This window comes from Pseudochaenichthys georgianus, unplaced genomic scaffold, assembly GCF_902827115.2.
Source record: "Pseudochaenichthys georgianus unplaced genomic scaffold, fPseGeo1.2 scaffold_471_arrow_ctg1, whole genome shotgun sequence".
Taxonomy (NCBI): Eukaryota; Metazoa; Chordata; class Actinopteri; order Perciformes; family Channichthyidae; genus Pseudochaenichthys; species Pseudochaenichthys georgianus.
Genome location: NW_027263035.1, coordinates 172,210 through 195,622, shown reverse-complemented (window position 1 = coordinate 195,622; position 23,413 = coordinate 172,210). Strand labels below are relative to the sequence as shown.

The following is a 23,413-nucleotide window of genomic DNA, read 5'->3' as shown; positions in this document are numbered from 1 at the left end:
TTAGACTTAAAAATCATTGCATTCACTGCTTTCCCACAGAGGAACACAATTAGCTTGACACACATTCCACAACCGCATTTAATCAATTTAACCTCTGCGAATCTACTTTTTTGTCATCCTAATACATTTATTCACATTCAATGAATATCAATACTGTTCAGTTAACGGTCTCCTTTTTCCTTCCTATAATTAGTATGTACAGGAGGATCAGTGTCCTTGGAATGGAGGGCAGAGAGGAAAGGAAAGAGCAAGCAGGAAAAGACATGGAGGGGTGGAAAGATGGGGAAAGAGAAGAGGGAAAAAGAGAGAGGGAGGGAACATGATCACTGGCACTGCCGTCTTTTCCAGTGTTCACTGAGGTCACCAGAGGTCCTGCGAACATGTCTGGATTGCAAAGCATGGTGGCAGCACAGACTATGGCAGAAGCTAAAGGAAATGCTAGAGGATCTGTTGGTTTTCCTGATCGTAAGGAAAACTAGCTTTGACAGGCAAAAAGGAAAATCTTGGGAGGGTACAAATACTGTAAATATTCTCTGCCTTCCACTTGTTCCCTCACCTCCTCATTACAGTCCTCCAGGACGACCATGTAACCTTTGTTCTCAGAGTTCTTCTTTTTGATTTAATTTTCCAGGCTTGTCCATGCCAAAAAAGGATGATGGGAGGCCGTGGACGTCCCGCTCTCTCTTCACGAAGGCGGAGAAGGAGGAGACACAGTTGCCGATGAAGTGCTCGGCTCGGCCTAAGATGTACAGGTCCATTTGGGCCGAGTCGGGCTGTAGACTCACCACTTTCACCTGGAAAAACACAAATAAACAATTTTTGGACATTGTTAAAATGCTTGGTGTCAAAAACTGTATATTTCCATTTTAGACAAATGGCGTAGTTTGCATGCACATCTGGACTCAGACTCAAGGTCTTATGGGTTAAGGCATATTGACTGTGTAAAGAATGTGCTAGTTGTGACAACTAGCACAATCAAAAAGAAGCTAGTCCATTACATGTTTGTATTTATCTTTTATTTTATTTCATCCTAAAATGGAGAAACTGCCCCCTCCCAGGATAAATCAAGCATTTCTGATTGTGATAACACATGACAGAAATGAAGCCAGAAGTAATTTATGACACATGTGAATGCATCACAGAGGTTGTACACACCTTGCCCTTGAAGAGCTTTTGGATGTCCCTGCTGTGGGACTCTGAGTCGGTGGCGATGTAGACGGAGCGGGCAGAGGTGTTCTTCACCCACAGCCTGGCGGCCCTGAGGATCTCTGTCAGGTCGGGCAGACACATTTCCATGGAGAGAGGCAGCGCCGTCTTGCGGCTGTAGCCCACACACTGAGGAGAGGCCATGAAGTGAGGCCCTGCTTCACCGTTCTTCAGCATCTTGCAGGCGTTTTGCTGTGTAAGGGGGAAAGAACAAAATGATTAAGATGTGATAGGAGATGGCCGCTTCTTCTTGGCAGAGTTACAGGCCTGGGTTGCAGTCGAATAGTCTATTTCAGCGGTTCCCAACCTTTTTCAACTCAGAGCCCACTTAAGAATCACATTTTCGCAGCCTACATTCAACCATAAACAATACGGAGGCTAAATAAAGTTCTGATTGGTCAATTCAGAACATGTGACACGTTGTAAATCCAGAACAGACAAGGACTGTAATGACCAAGGAGGATCAAGAAAGAGAAAGGAAAAGAGGTTAAAACAAAAAAAATCTTAATAATGAAAATGTTTCCACACAAATCAGAATGTTTTGCAAATTATTTGGCGACAAATATTGAATTTACATATACACCCTTTAATATTTTATTTGGGCTTTTAGATGAAGACTGCACACAGTTAATAAATACAACTATTCTTCTGGCTAAAATACATATTCAGTCAAGTCAATCAAGGAGTAATCTTAATTTAAGGTGTAAAGAGTAGATTAAAAATACAATTTATTTTGAAAAAAATGACTGGGGTGATGAAGGGTGGCTGAACACGCCATGAAATGGGAAATAATTAGGTCTAATGGAGAGTGGGATTAAAGGAGTGTATCCAGCCGTGTATCTATTTCTGTGTACGTTCATAGAGAGCAATAAACTCTGAATGTGTAAACATACTGTACATGACAAATTGACAATAAAGCTGATCCCGACTCCGCCGATACATTCATTATTTTGACTCAATCCCACATGCACTGTCCTTCAATCACAAATAGAAAACATTAAGATCTGAATTTAATCTGCAACAGAAAATAGTCCTCTACAAATTATCTACCTCTTTCTGAATGAGAAACATGAGAAAAATCTACATGTACATGTCAATAAGTTAGCTGCCTGTCACCAATCTATATTTGTGTGTTTTATTTTAATTTTGACATTTACAGTAGGAACCAATGAGCTCAAGTACTGAGGGATAAACATTGTACATTAAGATTTTTCATATTATTCGTTTATAATAAGAAAAACGAAAGTTACGTATGTAACTACGGTTCTATGAATCCTGGATGACCGTCAGAGGCAGTGCTTAGCACTGGATATCTTCGGTCTCTCGCACAGAGGCGGATTTAGGATTGTAGGAGATCCGGGCTTAGCCCAGGAGTTGTTGGGGGGGGGGGGGGTGCAGGGGTAAAGTGCTATTTTTTTTACAAGTGGGGGGTGGACCAAACATCCTTTAGGGGGGTCGTCGCCTCCTCTAGGGGGGTCCGGGGGCATGCTCACCCCGGGAAGAATTTTTTTTAAATATTGAAGTTAAAAGCATCAATCTGGTGCACTTTGAGAGCAACATTAACCCTACCTTAATAATACCTTAAAGGGGACATATTATGCTATATTTGAACAATATATTGTAGGGCCATACCTATATAAAGTATATAAATAGTTTTTCTTTCAAAATACCAAACAGATCCTGCATTTTAGCCATGCCTCATTTCGCTCTATTTGCTCTTTCCAACGCTGTTTTTGCAGGGGGCTGATTCTGTGAGCTGCACCACGCCCCCCTGCAGGAGAGGGGCGCGTGCTTTGAGATCAGCTGCTGGGCTGCAGCGGGGAGAAGAGGGGGAGAAAAAGAGATCTCCGTCCTCCGTGTTTTATTCTTATATTATTATATAGAGTCGTTATTCATTTGTTTTAAAGCTCAATAAATAACAAAGAAGACCTTTGACCGGCACTTTTCTAATTTTGTCCGGAAGTTTTAAACTTTAACGGACATGTTGACCGGCGAAATAAAAATCTAACTGAAACTCTGCCGCACGGTCCCCTCGTTCCTTGGAAGAGCCGGAGAGGAGGGTGTTTGTCATCTGCTGGTGGACTACTGGAGAGAATTACAGCGAGGGAGGGATTGCATTGAATTACAGCAGCGGGAGCAAACGCTTGCCTCGGGGAGGGAGAAAAAGAGCCAGAGCAGAGTATAAACAGAAGGGCAACCATGCGCGGGAAGTCTTCTTCGCTGCTTTTGTGGCAGACTACAGCGCCACTTACAGGCCTGGCATATGTACTACAGCGTCTCCAGCGCAATGGCCGGCCGTGGCCCAACTCCACATTCCCCTGATAGGTGGAGAATTGACCAATAAGCGGAGCACCACTTCTGTGACGTAGAAAATAATTCAAGATCAGTCTGTATCAGATCCGTTGCAGCCCCGTTTTTAGAGATGTGGGTATGGAGGAAAAGAGAGAGGGTTATGTTTTCTGACACTTGGTGAGTTCCCTGGAACACCGGGGACTAGGGGTGTAACGGTTCACAGAAGTCACGGTTCGGTTCGTACCTCGGTTTGGGGGTCACGGTTCGGTACGGTTCGGTACAACAAGAAAAAGCAAAAAAAAGTCCCAAATGCATAATTCCAGGTTTGTTGTTATTTACTTTTGAACAGTAGTGCAAGTTTCAGTTTCAAAATAAGGAACTCTGACATTTTGAATAATTAACTGTATTAAACAGTTACAAACAAACCACAAAGAGTACCACACACACTCAGATGGCCATAGTATCTATAATGGCTGATGTCAAACTAAAAGGTTTCATCAAGCTGTAAAACTAAAAAGAATGTCTTGAAAATATTACATCATAAATAATAAGAAAGTGTTTCAAGAGCGCAAAGTCGTTGAAAAAATATGCCAAAAGCTTCCGTTATTTATTTTGGTCTCTCGGCTTTCATGCCTATTGGCTTCTTAAAAACAGCGGGGATCAGCTGTTGAACTGCTGTTGTCTTTTGCCGGGCTCCAGTGATTGGCAAATCTGGGTGATGCCTTCTGATGTGATTTAGCATGTTTGGTAAATCCCCCGGGAAGATTTTTTTTTAAATATTGACGTTAAAAGCATCAATCTGGTGCACTTTGAGAGCAAAATTAAGAGATCTATGGATACATCTTTCAACACCCATATGAAACAGAACTGTAAGCAGATTTTTCTTTTTGGATATTTTACAAATCACTCCGCTTTTAAACTCTATTCTTGTTATTTTTAACAACTTTTTGTTACTGTCATATAGTATTTTATACCTGTTTTTCATGTAGTCTCTAATGTCTCATTAATAACTATAATGATCATATCAAGGTGTGCCTTAACCTCACTGAGCTGAGGTTATTTGAGCCTCTCAGGAGAGAGCTCTCTTCCACCTGGTTGTAGAAAAGCTCATTAAATTCGTTAGCATAGCTAGCTAACCAGATGCTAATAACAACAGATCACCACTGTGCTTACAACTAAAGACACAGCCACGCAAACACTGCGGCATGTGTACGGCTCCTTATGGGTACTGCAATATTTGAAAAGCTGGAGCGGTGTTCCGGTGCTCTCCGTCAGCAGTCAGCACTCTAGTCCAGTGGTTCCCAAACTTTTTGTGCCCAAGGCTCGTTTAATATTTAGGAGAGTGCATTTACGTAGTCACGTTCTGCCTCTCTTCCTGGCTATTCTTTTCATACCCTTGTTTCTCTGAGAAGAGAAGAAATACTATTCTAAAAAGGAGCTGACACATGGTGTCTCTTCACTTGTACACTTGAGGGGTCAGAGTTCATATGGTGAGGGGTCAGAGTTCATATGGTGAGGGATTCCATGAGCGATATGCGCCGGCCTGTGCCTTTACCTTGGACTTCTAATAGAACTGCTCGGGTCTTGATAGATTGAGTGGGGAAGTTCATGAGATCTTTCTAGAGGGTTATCAAGAATAACTTTTATCCAATGACCTTTTCCCCCTCTGTCTGTGTCTGTGTATTCTCTTGTTCCGATGATCCCAGCCAAATCTTTTTTCTTGTTTTGTATCTATATCTACGCCGGGATCCGGAGTCGAGGCTGATCCTCTTGCTGTAGTCCTGTGTCCTGGATCCCCTATCCTGAGTTCTGGATTAAGTCGTGGACTTCGGGTCGTGGCTGAACCTGTCTCTGCGGTCCTGCCTTGGGTCTCGTCATGCTGCCTCCCTGATGGCTTCCACAGGACTGTAGCTGACGTCCTCGTGGATTCATCTTCTCATTACAGACACATGCATTTCCTAACATTCGGTCTATATGCTGTAAAATGTATTATCTTTTCGATTTACACACGGCATCTATTTTACGTCTGTCCGTCCTGGGAGAGGGATCCCTCCTCTGTTGCTCTCCCTGAGGTTTCTCCCATTTTTTCCCCTTAAACTGTGGGTTTTCTCTGGAAGTTTTTCCTTGTACGATGTCAGGGTCTGAGGACAGAGGGTGTCGTTTTTCACATACTGATATTCTGAACAATCTGTGTTGTTGTATTTGCTGTAAAGTGTCTCTACTGTAGGCTATTTTAATTATATGTACAGCACTTTGGCTCGACCAAAAATCGTTTATAAATGTGCTATATAAATAAAACTTGATTTGATTTGATTTGAAGGCACACCAAAGGACAAGTAAAAATCTCAAGGCACACCTATTGTGCAAAATAGCCCTTATAACACGTGTTATCACTCATATCATGTAAAATATCTGTAAATGTGCATAATTATTCACTAATGCCAAATAAAATGTGACAAAGACAACTATATTACTCGTGAAATATTTATTAACGAAATATTTCAGAAATGTATTTGAAACTTTATCAAATTAGGTTTCATCAAAGCAGCAACACACTCATTTAAACCAGACAGGTCACAAAATGAACATTTCAGCAATCAGCATTGAAACATGTGCTATTGTAAATAGTTTGCCGACTTACAAATTAGTGATATACATGTGCCTGTCGGGGCGCGCAGAATTTTTTAATCCTTGGTGGCACTGAGGAGAGGGCCACTCGCAAGTCCTGTTTAACAGAGAGCCGTGACCTCCTGTTGTTCTTCATGTAAATCAGAGTAGAGAACGCCAACTCCAGAGATGGGGTCGTTACTAAAAAATTGTAATATATTACATATTACTTTAAAAAAAGTAATATATTACACTACTTCAATACTATCTACATAAAGTAACTCGTTACTTTACTCGCCGAGCACGTACGAACTTGCGCATGCGTGAGTGGCAATAACTTTCCTTACCAGCAGGCGGCGGTAGTGTGTATTTGTCATTCAAAACAGGCAACAACCGGAAGACAGAGAAGAAGAACAGACTACGTGATATAAACAAACAACAAATAGCTGTGCGGTAGCTTCACCTTAGCATGTGTTCTTTGCAGGTGCTTGTTGAGGTTTGACGTGGTGTTTCCAGCAGTGGATAACAGCTTCTGGCCTGGACACAGTTTGCACCTCACCGTCACATTCCTGTCTATTCTTCGGACGAACTCAAAATAATGGGCATCCCTCCACCCCTCGAAAGTTATTGCTGACTCAGCCATGTTTATGCAGCACTGCACGTGGAGATGTGGACGCGCAAGTCGCGCAGATTACGTACATATAAACCTACAAAGTACTGATATTATAGTAAATAAAAAAAATATTATTTTTGTGTAGTTGTATATTGCAATAATAATGTATGGTTGTCACAAAATCCCACGGCACACCCGGACTTGCCTCACGGCACACCGTTTGGGAACCACTGCTCTAGTCTACACTCCTTTCAGACGAGACATATACCACGTTACGCTCGTGTTGTGTACATGGAACCTGTCCTCGGCCAGGAAAAACAGGCACTCGCTTGTTTAATTATTTGTTTGGTTCTCGCTTGTTAAATTATTTCCTCGGTTCTCCACGAATTACACAAGTCACCCAAATCTTAAAAAAGCAGGAGGCGCCGAAAAGCGACTAATTTGCATCATTGTGTAATGAGGCGTCACTGAGGCTGGGAGCGGAAGCGCTGAGAGCATCTTGCTGCAGGGAAGCTGAGAGGGTGAGAGAGGGAATTGCCTATATGGCTCATGTGCGCCGCTGTATCATAAGCCTTAGTGAGCAGGTCATCAGTGACCCGACATTGGGGTCGAGGGAACCTGGCATCCGACCTCAGAGCTTCGTCAAGGGAAGCAACAGCCAGCATGTGGTCAAGGCCAAATCTTGCATCCTGCATGGCTGCCAGGGCTCGGTCATCGGACGTAAGACGGGAAAGAGCCTTAGTGTCCCTCCAGCATGCATGTAACTCCCTCAGATACTCACCGGAGGGAGGAACGGTAAAGGTGGCAGGTGCCAGAGTGCACCTGAAAAACGCACTGGCAGCCATGCGAATGACGGCACCCATGGAGCCGTCATCTGCCCCCTCCGAGGATCCACGAGCTGAGGGACAGGAGCCAGGCCCAGAAGCATGGGATGGGCCCTCCTCGTCATACTCATTAAAAATGAGTGGCTGACGCTGCCATCGAGACCACATCGTCCTCTGGAACCAGCTCAGCCATGGGTGGATTGGGTGCAGCGGCGTGCTCTGTACGGGCAACAGAATGGAGAGCCAGGAGGAGTGACTTCATCTGGGCTAGCTCAGTAGTTAGCAGATCCACCCTATCAGGCTTAGTCCTCTTCTTGGGCGGAGCACCCGCAGCTTCTGCGGCCCAACGCCTAGGATGGGTAGGTTGGGCTGGAGTCGACTGTGCAGGGGGAAGGCCACCCTCAGCCAGTAGTTCTACCTCGGCCAGTCTAGCAGCTCTTGCATGATGGAAACCATACTGTCTCAATCCGTCCGCACTGAATATGAGAGGGGGAAAATGAAAATAATAAATGCTTTAGAGAATAAGAAACATAAAGTTGACTGTTGAGTTGCTCAGTTTTTTTAGATTGTCAATACTATTACTGTATAACTAATATCTTAGGTTAAGAGGCACATTCAAATAAAGATTGGTCTTTAAATACATGTTGTCTTTTGAATTGTTTGTCTAAAGTCAAGGATCTAGAACTGGTACTTGTAGTTTTAATGATACAGTCTGGTTATTATGCTGTTTGGAGGAGGCCTCACAGGTAAGAGCACTAACTAGCTACCATCACATGCACCTTAGCTTGACTTAAATGTATTAAACGTATAATCAAGTGATATCAAAATATGAATAACTAATGTCATGCAAACATATTAATATTTGCTTGATTCCAGTGTTGAATTTAGCACAATTGCATACAAACGTTAAGGGATTTTAGGATTCTGAAGTATTATGCTAAAAACTCAATAACTTAGATTATTATTTATAGTTTTGCTGAATAGTTTCATGTCCGCTTACCTTAGAAACGTAAAATGCGACGGCAGTGTGCAGATGGGGAGCATGTTAGCTTAGCTTGGTAGCTTCAGCTAGCTGTGGAACTTCCAGCACGGTGGCAGGAGGTCCCGCCTCGGATCCGCCTCTTTGCCCTTATTTGTAGCAGGCTGAAGCAGGCGGGAGTTGAACTCTGACGTCACTGTCGAGCCTTTAGTGTCCGACTCCGTCTACTAAGGGCTTCACGGCAAATCTGCAGAATCCTATGGGTGACGTCACGGACCCTACGTCCATTTATATATACAGTCTATGGGTTCAACCAAGCCCCCAGGAAGTGCGCCGGACTGTGAGGAAAATATTCGTTGTGGCCAAACGGCGGTACTACACTTCTGTTAGGTTGCTGGGCCCGGAAACACTTTTTCCCATTGACTTACATTGGGAAATAGTGGTCTGTAAATCGTTGGATCACTTTTTAAAAACTAAATAAACTACCCAGTATGAACGTTTGTATAGCCCTTATTGAAAACATTTGGTCCTCAAGTTGTAAAATGTGCTAATAACGTTATTCTGAGAGTTATTTTCCTCGGCATTATGAACGCGCATCTAACCCACAGGACTGCGCCGCCCGGCATGTTCATGTTACGTGTTCAGTACTACATGCGTTTTACCTTTAGCCATGGATGCACAATAAGAACGGACCCATATCCCCTTACCGTCCGGGAGTTCAGAGCAGAGCTCCCTGTCGGAGCGGCAGAGCGTGATGTGAACAGAAAAATGTTTCTGTCGCAATATTATTTAAGGAATCGTTGAGCTAGCTAACTAGCATACATTGTTACTAGCTGCTAACGTTAGCTTTAGCCTTCTTTTTTTAATAGTTGTTTTCATAGGCTATAAACAGAGATGGTATAAGTATAGATATTGTACTTGATTAAAAGTAGAAGTACTCAGATCTTGTACTAGAGTAAAAGTAGAAGTACTCAGATCTTGTACTAGAGTAAAAGTAGAAGTACTCAGATATTGTACTTGAGTAAAAGTCGAAGTACTCACATATTGTACTTGAGTAAAACAGAAGTACTCAGATATTGCACTTGAGTAGAAGTACCCGAGTGTAGGAATACTCTGTTACAGTAAAGGTCCTGCATTCAAAATGTTCCTCAAGTAAAAGTACAAAAGTATTATCATCAAAATATAGTTAAAGTAGCGACAGTAAAAGTAGTCCTTGTGCAGATTGGTCCATTTCAGAATAATATATATGATATGTTTTATAATGATTGATCATTAAAGTGTTCTCAAAGCTGGTAAAGGTGCAGCTAGTTTGAATGACTTACAGCAGGGTAGCTTGTGAATTTACTCCAGGTGGAACTAAAGTCTGATTTAACACTAAAGGTATTAAATACATGTAGTGGAGTAAAAGTACACATTTTATCTCTGAATTGTAGAGGAGTAGAAGAACAAAGTAGCAAAACATTGAAATACTTAACTTGTTAAGCCCTGAGCCTGTTTTTCAGGTCTCAGACTTGAAAATGACATTCACAGAACAAATGACCATATCTTCCCTTCTAAAAGAGTTAAATTAATAATCTTTTTTCTCAAAGTAATGATGTTGTTGGATGTAGAAAAGTCAGAATCAATATAGATGTTTTGTTATTTTAAAGAAAATTCAGATTGAACATAGTAAAAAACTGTAAATTATAGTGTCTGTCCAAAAATTCTTTTTTACTTATAGTGAAAACTACCCTTGGATGATGGTAAGGTAGACTAAAAGCTTTAGGGATCCAAAGTACAACATATAATAAGTACCCTGTATCAAGATTGATGCAAAACAAGTGACATTTGAGCTTTTTAGAGAGATTTAGCACAACAAAAACACTTCTGGGGTCATTTGGGTGGATTTTCCATATCTCTGGCCCCCCTTGGTCGATGTTGACGAATGAAATCTCTTTATAACCGCTAGAGCCAATGGAATCGAAGGGGGATTTCCCCACACACACACATGGTAAAAAAAGGTGGGGGCTTTGTGCATGCAGGTTTGCATCAGAGTGAACCTATCTCTCGCTCTGACATCTGGAAACAGAAAAGCAGGTTTATTGCTTATGGATTATCAGAAATCATTTCCAAGGGACACAGACACATTGGATTAACCTATGGATTAACTTCAGCAGCGTTGTTATCGTTTTAATGCCATTGAAGACCACTGACAACGACACAGGTAAGCCATGTTAGCGTTTTTAGCTACCTAGCGCCACATGTTTTGATGTCTGTTTTTGTTTATAAAGTCGCGAGTTCTTATCATAGATTGATAATGTATGCACCCATCGATTCTGTGTCATCTCACGATGCGAATCGATGTGTTGGATGTGCAGAAAGGATAAATAATAAGGTTTTATAAGTGAGTTTCGGTGCAGTAATCTGTTAGCATTTTTGCTCGTTTCTAATTCAGAGGCTCAGCGTTAGCATTGTGGGTTTAAAAAAAAAAAAAAAGATCAGTTAGATGAGTTTCTTCCATTTACATGGATATAAAACATTCATAGTTTATTAAATGTTAAGATGCCCTCAGACAATGTTTCCTGCAAGATGTTGCGGGGAGGGCCCCGGTACCGGGGTCTCTCGGGCTTAACAGGTTAAATAAAGTACAAGTATCTCAAAATTGTACCCAAGTATAGTACTTTATAGTTTATTAACTTAGTTACTTTACACCACTGGCTATACAGACAGAAAGACTAAGCCTTGAACAGAGGCATGAAAATACATTTTCAAAAATGCTCAACAGTCCTGCCAAAATTATAAACTGACTGCTACACAATTAAAATAAATGCTTTTATATATTTGTATTAGATGTGACTCTTTGGCATTTCTGTTATTATTAACACTGCTGCTTTAGTTGTTCTGACTGCTAAAATCCTCTGTTATTCCTCATTTTAAAGCCGATATTCCGTGGGGTCGGGGGGCTCGGATCATTGTCACCTTTTTCATACCTGATGAGTTTGCATCCCTGATATATACAGTGGGGCAAAAAAGTATTTAGTCAGCCACCAATTGTGCAAGTTCTCCCACTTAAAAAGATGAGAGAGGCCTGTCATTTTCCTCCTAGGTATACCTCAACTATGAGAGACAAAATAAGAAGAAAAAAAATCCAGAAAATCACATGCTTACGAAGCCACTCCTTCGTTGCCCGGGCGGTGTGTTTGGGATCATTGTCATGCAGAAAGACCCAGCCACGTTTCATCTTCATTGTCCTTGCTGATGGAAGGAGGTTGTCACTCAAAATCTCACGATACATGGCCCCATTCATTCTTTCCTTTACACGGATCAGTCGTCCTGGTCCCTTTGCAGAAAAACAGCCCCAAAGCATGATGTTTCCACCCCCATGTTTCACAGTAGGTATGGTGTTCTTTGGATGCAACTCAGCATTCCTTAAAGGAATGGTCCACTCATTAGATAATTAATCAAAACTTCAGTATTTAGTGAAACATTATGTTTAAACCATACCCTGAAGAAATCAGCGATATTCCCCGGTAAATAATGATTGTATAGCTCTTTTTTATCAAAACCTTTATATTCCGTCTGGCCGCCGCCATTTTTGCCATTTTCAGTAGTCACGTGATGGCCGTGACGTCATCCATGCGTTCACTTTGTCAACACACGGAAACATAGCTGAATATTTGAGTTCGGACTCGTCAGCAGAGGAAGAAGTTTTGATGTTTTATCAGTATGACAATACGACACCCTCTGTCCGTAGACCCTCACATCGTAAAAGGAAAAACTTCCGAAGAAAACCCCCAGTTTAAAGGGAACATGGGAGAAACCTCAGGGAGAGCAACAGAGGAGGGATCCCTCACCCAGGACGGACAGATGTGCAATAGATGCCGTGTGTAAATTGAAGAGATAATACATTTGCAACATAGGTAGTCCAGATGTTTGGAAATGCATGTGTGTATAATAGGAAGATGATATAAGATACTATATGTATGCATGTAGTACCACCCTTGCTTGCGATTCCCTCCCTTAGCATACTCAGCTTCGTTGTCCCTGGCCATAGAATCACGATTTTATGGGGCCGGAAAAAACTGGGGGGAAATACACACTAGTCGGTACTACGCTATATGGAAAGGCCACCAAAAACTGTCCTGGCCTGGACGCTAAAGGATGTTAAAACGGGACTAGCCGCTGCAATGGAAATGCGCTATAACATACCTTATTCTTACTCCGAGCACTACTTCTGCTCCTCCGTCGCTTCACACTTGCAGAGGGCGATTTCTCAACTGGCCGAACTGGTGTCCTGGTCAGTGATGACACCGATGGTACTGCATCTCCATTAAGTAATGGTTGTTCCATAAATCCCATGTTATGTTTTATCATACTCTCAGAGTAGTCGTCCGGAAATTTGAAATGTTCGCTGCATACATGAGCCTGTGAATCTTTCGGTTCGGGCCGGCCACATTTCGCTAGCCACTGCCTCTGAATGTACTTCTTACGCTTACCTTTTGGCAACAGATGGAACTAAGCATTCCGTGGATTGTTCCTATCAGAATTGTGGCAATATTTCGCGATACAGTGAGGCATATTTGAAGAGAGAAACTACAGTAAATAACATGGAGATCAACGTGTCCTCGAAAACCAAACGCATGGTTTACGTCACGTCCGGAAAATGGCGGCGCCCACAGTGTTGATGTTATTTCGGTATATAATCAGTTTAAAATCACTGATAATGTCATCGGATTAAAAAAAAAAAAAAAAGACTGGCAGAGACTGGTCTGTTTTATCGGATGATAATTATTTAAAAATGAGTGTCATGAGCATACCATTCCTTTAAGCAGGGCCTGTCTGAAGTTTGCTAGAGAGCATTTAGATGATCCAGAAGTGGATTGGGAGAATGTCATATGGTCAGATGAAACCAAAATAGAACCTTTTGGTAAAAACTCATCTAGACGTGTTTGGAGGAGAAAGAATGCTGAGTTGCATCCAAAGAACACCGTACCTACTGTGAAACATGGGGGTGGAAACATCATGCTTTGGGGCTGTTTTTCTGCAAAGGGACCAGGACTTCAGACGGGCCTGGACATGTACTGGCTTAAGCAGGGGGACATGTCTGGCACTGCAGGATTTGAGTCCCTGGCGGCGTAGTGTGTTACTGATGGTAGCCTTTGTTACTTTGGTCCCAGCTCTCTGCAGGTCATTGACTAGGTCCCCCCGTGTGGTTCTGGGATTTTTGCTCACCGTTCTTGTGATCATTTTGACCCCACGGGGTGAGATCTTGCGTGGAGACCCAGATAGATTTCTAATAATTACTCCCACAGTTGATTTCTTCACACCAAGCTGCTTACCTATTGCAGATTCAGTCTTTCCAGCCTGGTGCAGGTCTACAATTTTGTTTCTGGTGTCCTTTGACAGCTCTTTGGTCTTGGCCATAGTGGAGTTTGGAGTGTGACTGTTTGAGGTTGTGGACAGGTGTCTTTTATACTGATAACGAGTTCAAACAGGTGCCATTAATACAGTTAACAAGTGGAGGACAGAGGAGGCTCTTAAAGAAGAAGTTACAGGTCTGTGAGAGCCAGAAATTTGATTATTGCACAGGTGTGCCTTAGGCTGGCCACAATAAAAGGCCACTCTGAAACGTGCATTTTTGCTTTATTGGAGGGGTCTGGGGGGGTCCAAAAACCAGTCAGTATCTGGTGTGATGGGTAGGGTTAGCGTAATGTTGTGAATCGAGTGGCCTGTGTTCGTCGTCCATACCATACGCCTGCCCATACCATACGCCTGCCCATACCATACGCCTGCCCATACCATAACCCCACCACCACCATGGTGGTGGGGTTATCCAGAAGGCGGTTAGATCACCAGACGACAGAGTCGGTCTCCGTGTGCACAGGCTGCTGTTAACGTCGGTCTGTACAACGGAATTGTGCCAAAACTACGCCAACCGGCTGCGGAGGGAGACTCCCCCCTGTCACTACCCGATCTGCAGCTCTGCCCGATCTGCAGTGCGCATGTGCGAGATGGTCCGCCATATTGGACAACTCTGGACGGCAACCCAAGTAGGACACAGTGGCTTTTGGCAAATCACAAAAAGAAAACGCGAGAGAGATGAGTTATTGTTATTACAACGTGACTTCACTATTATTTAACAACTCTTTTTATTGGGTTCTTTTATTTGGGGTTAAGTACATTGTCAGAATAAGTGAGTAATGGATTTAACTTCTGTTAGACAGCTATATGCCATACATTTTTGCATACATTCACAGTAAATATGTATTCAGTATGATAGCCGTCTAACAGAAGTTACATTTCTCACTTATTCTCGCACATGCGCACTGCAGATCGGGTAGTGACACCCCCCTTCACTGGAGAACTGCGCTAAAATAGCTGATCACAACATTCACGGTCTGTGGTCATGAAGTACTCCACTAGCACCCCCCGCCCCCGTTGACGTTCGCGATACAGAGGGCTTCATCAAATAACTTTGAGTGGAGCCAGAAGTTGGAGTACCAAACACTGACTCCAGATACTCATCTGAGTACCTCACTGAGAAAGTTATGTGCACCCCTGTATATATCTATGGTTACACCCCTACCGGAACGTATGCCTTCCGGGGTCATACGAGGTCACACGTGACACTGTTGACATAAATATTCGACCTGCGCATTCGCGAGACAGAACATATCCAGTGCTAGCACTGCCTCTGGCGGTCAGTAAGGATGAAATAGAACACTCATACACGTTGGTTTACATGATCAATACAATTTTAAATTCAAGGAGGACAAGTGTTTTTTGTGAAAGGTTAGATATTTGATACAAGTGCATTTCCTCAATAAAATAAGGCATGCTTATCTTAATGAATAACATTTAGCGAAACATATCTCAGGCTTTGTAGAAAACAAATTGTGTTGTTAGTGTTGCTGATTTAATTTCTCAGTGAACCAGAGGAAAGATCATATATCTGTGAACAACCTTATATGTCCAAACTTAGCTTATGAGTTGTGATAAACATCTCACCCAGTCGCTGCCGATCCTCAGGTGAAGGCTGACGTAGGGCCGGGTCAGCAGGGCAGCGATGAGCTTCTCCCCCTCCCCCACCATGCTATCTGACCACACCACGTAGCGCTGCAGGCTCACATGCTCCTCCGTCACCGGGAACTGAGCAGGAGCCCCCGGCAGGGCCAGGACCGGGTGCTGCGAGGGGGGGAACCTAGAACACAGTAGAAGGATGAAGAGAAGCTGCTTTTTACTGGGGCAAATGCTGATGTAAAGCGCTTTAAGGGGTCGCAAAGAAAGTAAAGTGATGTAATGTACGAGTAAACTATATATATATAGAGTAAGATAAGATAAAAACAGAATGTAGAATTTGAAATACTGTAATAATGTGTATTGTAATAGTATATAAATAAATATATTCGACTGTAGATGTTCTATACTGTAGACCAGGGGTTCCCAAACTTTTCAGCCCGCGACCCTCAAAATAACAGTGCCAGAGACTGGCGACCCCTGTCAATGGGGGGGGGGGTGTATTCATTTAAGTTTTCCGCACTCTCGCGGGAATATCTGCGCAATGGAGCGAGTTTAAGTTTCACTTTCGATTGCAAGATATAGCCCAGCGCAACACCTTCGTCAAACATGTAGCCACTTGTTTGTACTATTTTCAGGCGATTTGTAATCTGTTCTAGAAAAACGATGTGTTTTTTAGGATTTCAAGAAGCATATTAAACAAACAATGGATGTATTTTATGAACATTTATCCATGCTGAAAGTAGATTTAAATGTGTTAGGAGTGAGATAGAGATTATTATCTAATATATGCATCCGATGAAGCATTGCATGAAGTCTGTTGATGATCAGAGGCTGTTGTTGGGGCTGCATAAACTTTTTTTTATTTTTGTTTTGTAGGCAGACCATGCAGGCCTCAGAGTTAAACTTGGGCCTGCGACTATAGTTTTACTGTATATTGTTTTGAAGATCCACAGCGGAGGTTTGTGTTGTACTACATGCGGTGTATTTTGCATATCTCCCAGTAGCCAACGATCTGTGAGTCTGTTGGCTCGGACATAAACTCCGTAATAAATGTAGTCTACATTTCATAAGAGGTGTAAAACCTGAGAGCATTTTAAATCGCATTTGAACTAAATGCTTATATAATCTGTATTTGTATTGTTGATTTATTGTGTGAACGAGGCGATGTAGAGAAGGTTAAACTGTCATTATTAGGCTGTTATGTACTGTTGGAGTGCAGGGCTCAACGCTGACTTTTAAAAGTGGTTGCTAGGCTGGCAACCAGGCATCAGCTTTTGGTTGCCAAAACTGAAAATACGGTTGCCATTTTTAGTCACCTTATTTTAAATAATTAAGATACTATACAGTTATACATCAACCTAATAATGAAAATGTGACACAAAAGAATGTTCAAATGCTTTACAATAAATAATTAATGCAATTATTTGAAACTTAAGTGGTAGTAAACTTGTCCACCCTCAATTGCTGGCATACAACATGCCAGTATTGCAGCTGTTGTTCTGTTCTTCACAGATCCCTCACAAATGAATTGAGCAAGTCACTAGTTTCTTGGTCATCCGTTGTCTCCCTTTCAAGTTTGGGTTTTCTTGACCTTTGTGCTGACCCCCACCATAGATCCATTGGCCCTTCAGCATCGAAGTCTTGGATTGGCCAGACTAATACATAATACATTCACAGTTAAGAATTTGATATTCATTATTAATCCTGTAAATTACCTTTAATATGTCTAACTATATTTAAAATGTGTTACCTTTTTATAGAAGAGATTATATTTGTATGCCAATATTTTCCTATAGTAAAGTTTCGTTGCACTTTTATGTTGGTAGTAATAGAGAACCGCAGTGACGCGACCTAAAACCCGGAAGTAAGTTAGCATTTTTAGCACTTCCGGTTCCTTCGTCAAAAAGCAATGTATTTTCTCCATAGGGTTTTGGAAAATAGCTCGAAATAAGGTCTGTGGTTGACACAAATTTAAGAGATAAATCACGTTTTGTCCTACGACAGTAGATACATCAGCAGTGATTGACTGGTGATTTGTGAAGAGTTTACGTGTCTGAAAAACGATGGTTGTTACCGAGTGGCTGAATAGGACTACAGAAATGGTCGAGTCCGTTGTACGTCATTACGCCTACACACGTAATAGTTAGCTACGCAATGGTTTGTTGCTTTGCTCCGGGTTGCAGCCACAGGTCTTCGCATGAAACGTGCTCGTTCTATCGTTTCCCGGCCAATGTTTTCCAAAGGAGAGTCTGGATTCGTGCCATGAGCAGTGTGAGAAAAAGTTTTTAGAGAGTACTTGTCCATGGACAAGTGAGTTTGGCAATTTACTTGTCCGAATACATTCTTCACTTGTCCAGAATGGACAAAAATTGGGGCCACTGGAATCTTCTTCTTCGTCATCGTATTTTACACTTTCCCACGGTTTTTACAACACCGCTAACGTAAGTGAGCGGTAAGATGTTACTGCATCACACATAGGGATGGGTATCGTTTGGATTTTAACGATTCCGGTTCTGCTTTTCGATTCCGGTTATTTTCGGTTCTCGATTCCGGTTCTTTGAGAGGGTAAATAAGTCCCATGACAAACTGGGAGAAAAATATATTTATGAAAACATTAAGTCAAATCTGTATTCCTATTTACAAATCACTTCATACTGTTGAATTTCTTACGGTTATTGAATACAATTATATAAAAATAATTGCATTATTTAGTTAGTTCTAAGTGGTGCAGTTTAAGAATGTACAATTGGCCCAGTCTCCTCTGATGTTACACTGCAACCTGCCTGTGAGACAGAGTCCAACCACACATCTCCAACACATAGGCCTAATAATAATAATAATAATAATAATAAATTATTATTATCTCAAAAAGAGAGATGCTAACAAATAATCTAGGAAGTTTAACCACTTGGATTAAACCGGAGGTGACAAGTCTCGGTGTCATCCTGGACTCAGATTTGAACTTTAACGCCCATTTAAACAAAGTGACCAAAATAGCTTTCTTTCATCTCAGAAACATAGCGAAGTTAAGACCATTCATAAATCACAATGATGCAGAGAAGATAATTCATGCTTTTATATCTAGCCGACTGCAATGCACTATTCACTGGTCTCCCCAAGAAAGCTAGACTCCAGCTCATTCAAAACTCTGCAGCTAGACTACTGACGAATACCAAAAGGAGGGAACACGTTAGTCCTGTCTCAGCTACTCTACACTGGCTTCCTGTAACTTTCAGAACTGATTTGAAGGTGCTTCTCCTTACATACAAAGCTCTAAATGGACAAGGACCCAGCTACATTGCTGACTCTCTAATAAACTACACACCCGCCAGAACACTGCGATCATCAGATGCAGGTCTATTAGAGGTCACCAGAAAGAGTCATAAGAAGATCGGTGATGCAGCCTTTGTAAACCACGTTACCCAACAATATTAGGGAAGCCAATACATTAGGCATTTTTAAAAGGCAGCTTAAAACCTCTAATCTCTTTACCAAAGCATTTTTACACTATTATACTGCACTATTCCCTGTGATTGACATTGCACTATTTCTCTATGTTTTATTCCCCATGTTTTTATTTTTAATTATTTTATCCCACTTTTTGCTCTTGCTGCTTGTTTTACACTGATTTGATGTCTTGTTTTTTACTGATGTAAAGCACTTTGAACTGCAATCCCCTGCATGAAAGGTGCTATACAAATAAAGTTATTATTATTATTATTATATTTATAGCCTATAGGCCTAGCGCTTTTCTACAACTCAAAGCGCATACACATGTCCTGCAATACACATGCTGCAGCTGCCCAGCTAATCACTGTTTGTAAAAGTAAATAAATAGTATTTTCATTTCAATAATGTACTTTCTATACCCTGCTTCATAAACAATACTAACATGACATCCCTGTGCTCCTCCGAGTCTGGGGGTCCGGGGATGTGAGGACAGCGCGAGGACAGACAGGGAGGCTGCTTCACTTCATAAAGGAAATGGCGGTCAATATTAACGACACAGGAGCTAAAACGCTTAATAACCTTCATTACGTGTTAGAAAGAACATAAGAAAGTTTGACAACGATGAGGCTGTTAAACGGGCAGCGGATCCGCTGTGTGTAGAAAGAGAGAGATAGAGAGACGCTGAGCTGCAACGTGCAGCGATCAGCTGATACGGAGCATAGAGAGAGAGAGCTGCGGTCCGCGGGGCTCCGCCTCCTGTCCTCACAACTCTTATTAATCCCGGTACCGGACAATTGTTATTTGTTCCTACTCGAAACCGAGTTTTGCTTCCCAACCCTGCCACTGTGCTACACTTCCCACCCCGCTCCGCCCCGCCCCCGTCTAACTGTACAGAAAACGGCGAGATGCATTTCCTTATGAATCGACAAGCAGAACCGAAACTAACATTTCTAAACGAACAATGGCGGACACAGACAATTTGCGAATGAGTTCTGCCTTTTGTAAACTGAATTTATCAATAATTTGTCAATAAATCGGGGCGAAAAACGTCACTTGTCCACCGGACAAGTCAATTAAAAGATCTACTTGTCCGATATTGTAAATAACACGTCCCGGACGGTGGGACGTGTACTTTTTCGCACACTGCATGAGGTAAGCTGACGTTACATTGTTGTCCATGTCACGGTGAAATGTAAATGATGGGTAGTGTATTGCCGTTTTAGAGATGGCGCTGCTGAAAAGACCGCAACATAAGTAAAGATAATGAATACATCCTATTAAAACCTGTGTGGCTTATATGATAAGTCTAATTAGTACAAGTAGCATAACGTTTCACCATGTGACTAAAGATTGTAGTCAGGGAAATCAGTTTGACAGATTGAACTAATAACAAATCACCTCTGGCTGGCAGAGAACTCTGCTCCATAGCTTCTCTTGGACGTAACATCACATGTACATTTTACATTTATATTCAATTTAATATTCCATCCCTCACATACTTTTGTATATATACTAACTTATATTTTGTTTTTCTTGTTATGCTGCTGCAACACAAACATTTCCCCAATTGGGATCAATACAGTAATATCTTAATTAATTAAGAAATATAACTATTATAATTAGTGTAGCAGCTGAGCTGACACCTATTTTCAATATGGATTAATCTACCTTTATTTCTTTAGTTCAATTTTGATCTATAAAAATGTCAAAATAGTGAAAATGTTCACGAGACAAAGTGCAAGGTTATATCTTTAGATGTTTTGTTTTAGCCTATGTACTGTATGTCTTAATGCTCTTATTTGTGACGATGTGACTTCCATGAAACTAATATTTTATATCTTCCCAACAGACGAGCTGACAGGAAGCCCAACCCCCTAAACGCACCAGGAGCGTCTGCGCCATGTTACGGCTGCGCCGCGGAGGTCGTAAGGATCGCGGTCACTCTAGTCAATGGGTGCTATTCCACCACACGCGCCGCGTTACGGCTCAGACGCGTCCCAGAAGCGGCTCGGCGCAGCGCTTCTCTAAAATTAGGATGAATCCTATTTTTGCCGCGGCGCAGCCGTAAGGTAAGGTCGGACAGGCAGCCCCCCCCTCGCAGGAAGTGGAAAGGTGAGCATCCGGGCCAGGCCCATCCCGCGTATATACTAATTTAGCAGACCCCCCTCCTTCATCACAACACCTCCACTACGATACGCACAATGGACGACGAGGTGTTCATAATGGAAGTGGAGAAACACACCATTGTATACGATGTAACCAATGCTTTTTACAAGGACAACATCAGAAAGGACAAGGCCTGGTTTTTAGTCGCTGCAGTTTGTGGAGTGGAAGGTAACAACTACATATTAATGTTTTAAAGTTAATTAAGAACTGCGAGGCTGCACACACGACGCTCCGCTTCCGCAACGTTTTGAAACGCGCCTGGTGTGTTAGGTCGCAGGAGGAGGTCGCAGCGTGGCGCAGCCGCAACGTAACGCGGCGCAGACGCTCCTGGTGCGTTTAGGGGGAAACACTCTAACAACCACAACATTGCAAAGGCGAGTAAATGTAAATTAAAAACGATTCACAATTTCTTAATGTCTTCTTCTTTCTTGCAGTGAGGTGAAGCTGACCTTGCACTTGGTGCCAGTAAGGATGCTCCTCACGCAGGCTGAATGTTTCTCTTCCTTACTGACACAGAAGCCCTTGACTTGCAATGCTTCACTAATTGTCATTTCCCTGGCTCCGTAGGGACACTTTACCTCCAGCACAGCGGGAGACCCTACCAGACCATCTGGAGATGCCCCCAACACTCCTGATTGGGAGAGCCACAAACCTGACTCATGGACCTGCATAGGGTTGCAGTGGTGAATGCCCTGACGCCCTCACATTCATTCATAGTCCCCCACTGTACAGACAAAACACCATCCAGGGCCTGTTGTTGCCCTAGCACCCTGGCACTAAGGGAAGCAGTCACACGCTTTGACCTCAGGACAGCTCCAAAGTTGCTGGCAGTCAACCTTCCTTTCCTGAACAAATGCCAGTTTGGGTTGGTTCGCTGACCAGTGTAGCCACCTGAATTGCCCTCTGTTGCTCCTCAGACAATGCCATGCTTGCCACAATTGCCTCAGGTCCCTGATGCCCAACAGGTTTGAGAATTTGAGAATTTCAGGAACAGTAAGTGTGTCCAAGCTGAAGTGTTCCTCTTCTGGCTCGGGGGAGAGAAGCCAAGACATTCCTTAGAACCTGCCCCCGAGTCTGTCCCTCAGCCAGTCACGATCTTCGGAGGTGGGCTCTCTTGTCAGCGGGTTGAATGACTTATTGGTTGGAGGAAATAGCTCCTCCACTGAATGCGTACGTGTAGCTGCCTTTGGCTTCTTCCACTGACAGGGGGTGTCAGTGCAGCTGAAAGTGTGGATGGCAAAGATGGCTAATGCAGCCGCATGACTGCATTTCCATTCTCCACGTGGGCATTCATATTCTGTGGAGAGAACTCCCTCTTCTCCTGTAGATACCTGTAGTGGTGGGATTGTTTTATTATTTAAAATATATTTACATTTGTAATGCCTTCCCAATTATCCCTTTAATTGTTTATAGCCTACTGTATGTTTATCTCATGGATATTTCTGTGTTTTCTGGTGTGTAATATTTGTAATCTTGGGGCCTCTTCTCTTTAACGTCTACATGCTACCACTGGCTCAGATAATGAAGAACAACAAAATAAGTTACCATAGCTATGCAGATGACACACACATTTACGTAACCATTTCACCAGGATACTATGCTCCAATTCAAACACTGAGTAAGTGCATTGAACAAATCAATGACTGGATGTGTCAGAACTTTCTCCAATTAAACAAAGATAAAACTGAGGTAATGGTTTTTGGAGCCAAGGTGGAACGTATAAAAGTTAGCGCTGAGCTTCAGTCTGCAATGTTCAAACCAACAGATGAAGCCAGAAATCTAGGTGTAGTCATGGATTCTGAACTGAGTTTCAACAGTCACATTAAAACAGTTACTAAATCAGCCTACTATCACCTAAAGAACATATCTAGGATTAAAAGACTAATGTCACAGCAGGATTTGGAAAAACTTGTCCCGTTATCTTCAGTAGACTGGACTACTGCAATGGTGTCTTCACAGGTCTCACTAAAACATCTATTAGGAAGCTGCAGCTGATTCAGAACGCCGCTGCTCGAGTCCTCACTAGCACTAAGAAAGTGGATCACATCACTCCTGTTCTGAAGTCTTTACACTGGCTTCCTGTGTGTCAAAGAATAGATTTCTAAATACTGCTGCTGGTTTATAAAGCACTGAATGGTTTAGGCCCAAAATACATTTCTGACCTCCTGCTAAATTATGAACCATCCAGATCTCTCAGGTCTTCAGGGACTGGTCAGCTTTCTGTCCCCAGAGTCAGAACTAAACATGGAGAAGCAGCGTTCAGTTATTATGCTCCAA

At 42.4% G+C, this 23,413-nt stretch overlaps 1 protein-coding gene across 1 annotated transcript in view; it reads right to left on the bottom strand.

Annotated features, from left to right (window-relative positions):
* Positions 1-64: 64 nt before the first annotated feature.
* pofut1 (protein O-fucosyltransferase 1) overlaps positions 65-23,413 on the bottom strand; it is a 38,370-nt gene continuing 15,021 nt past the window's right edge. The window contains exons 5-7 of the mRNA XM_034078722.2: positions 15,509-15,701; positions 1,156-1,398; positions 65-794 (exon numbers count right to left, since the gene is read on the bottom strand). Of these exons, the coding sequence (XP_033934613.1) occupies positions 600-794; positions 1,156-1,398; positions 15,509-15,701 (631 nt within the window). The 3' untranslated portion in view covers positions 65-599. The remainder of the gene's footprint in view (positions 795-1,155; positions 1,399-15,508; positions 15,702-23,413) is intronic.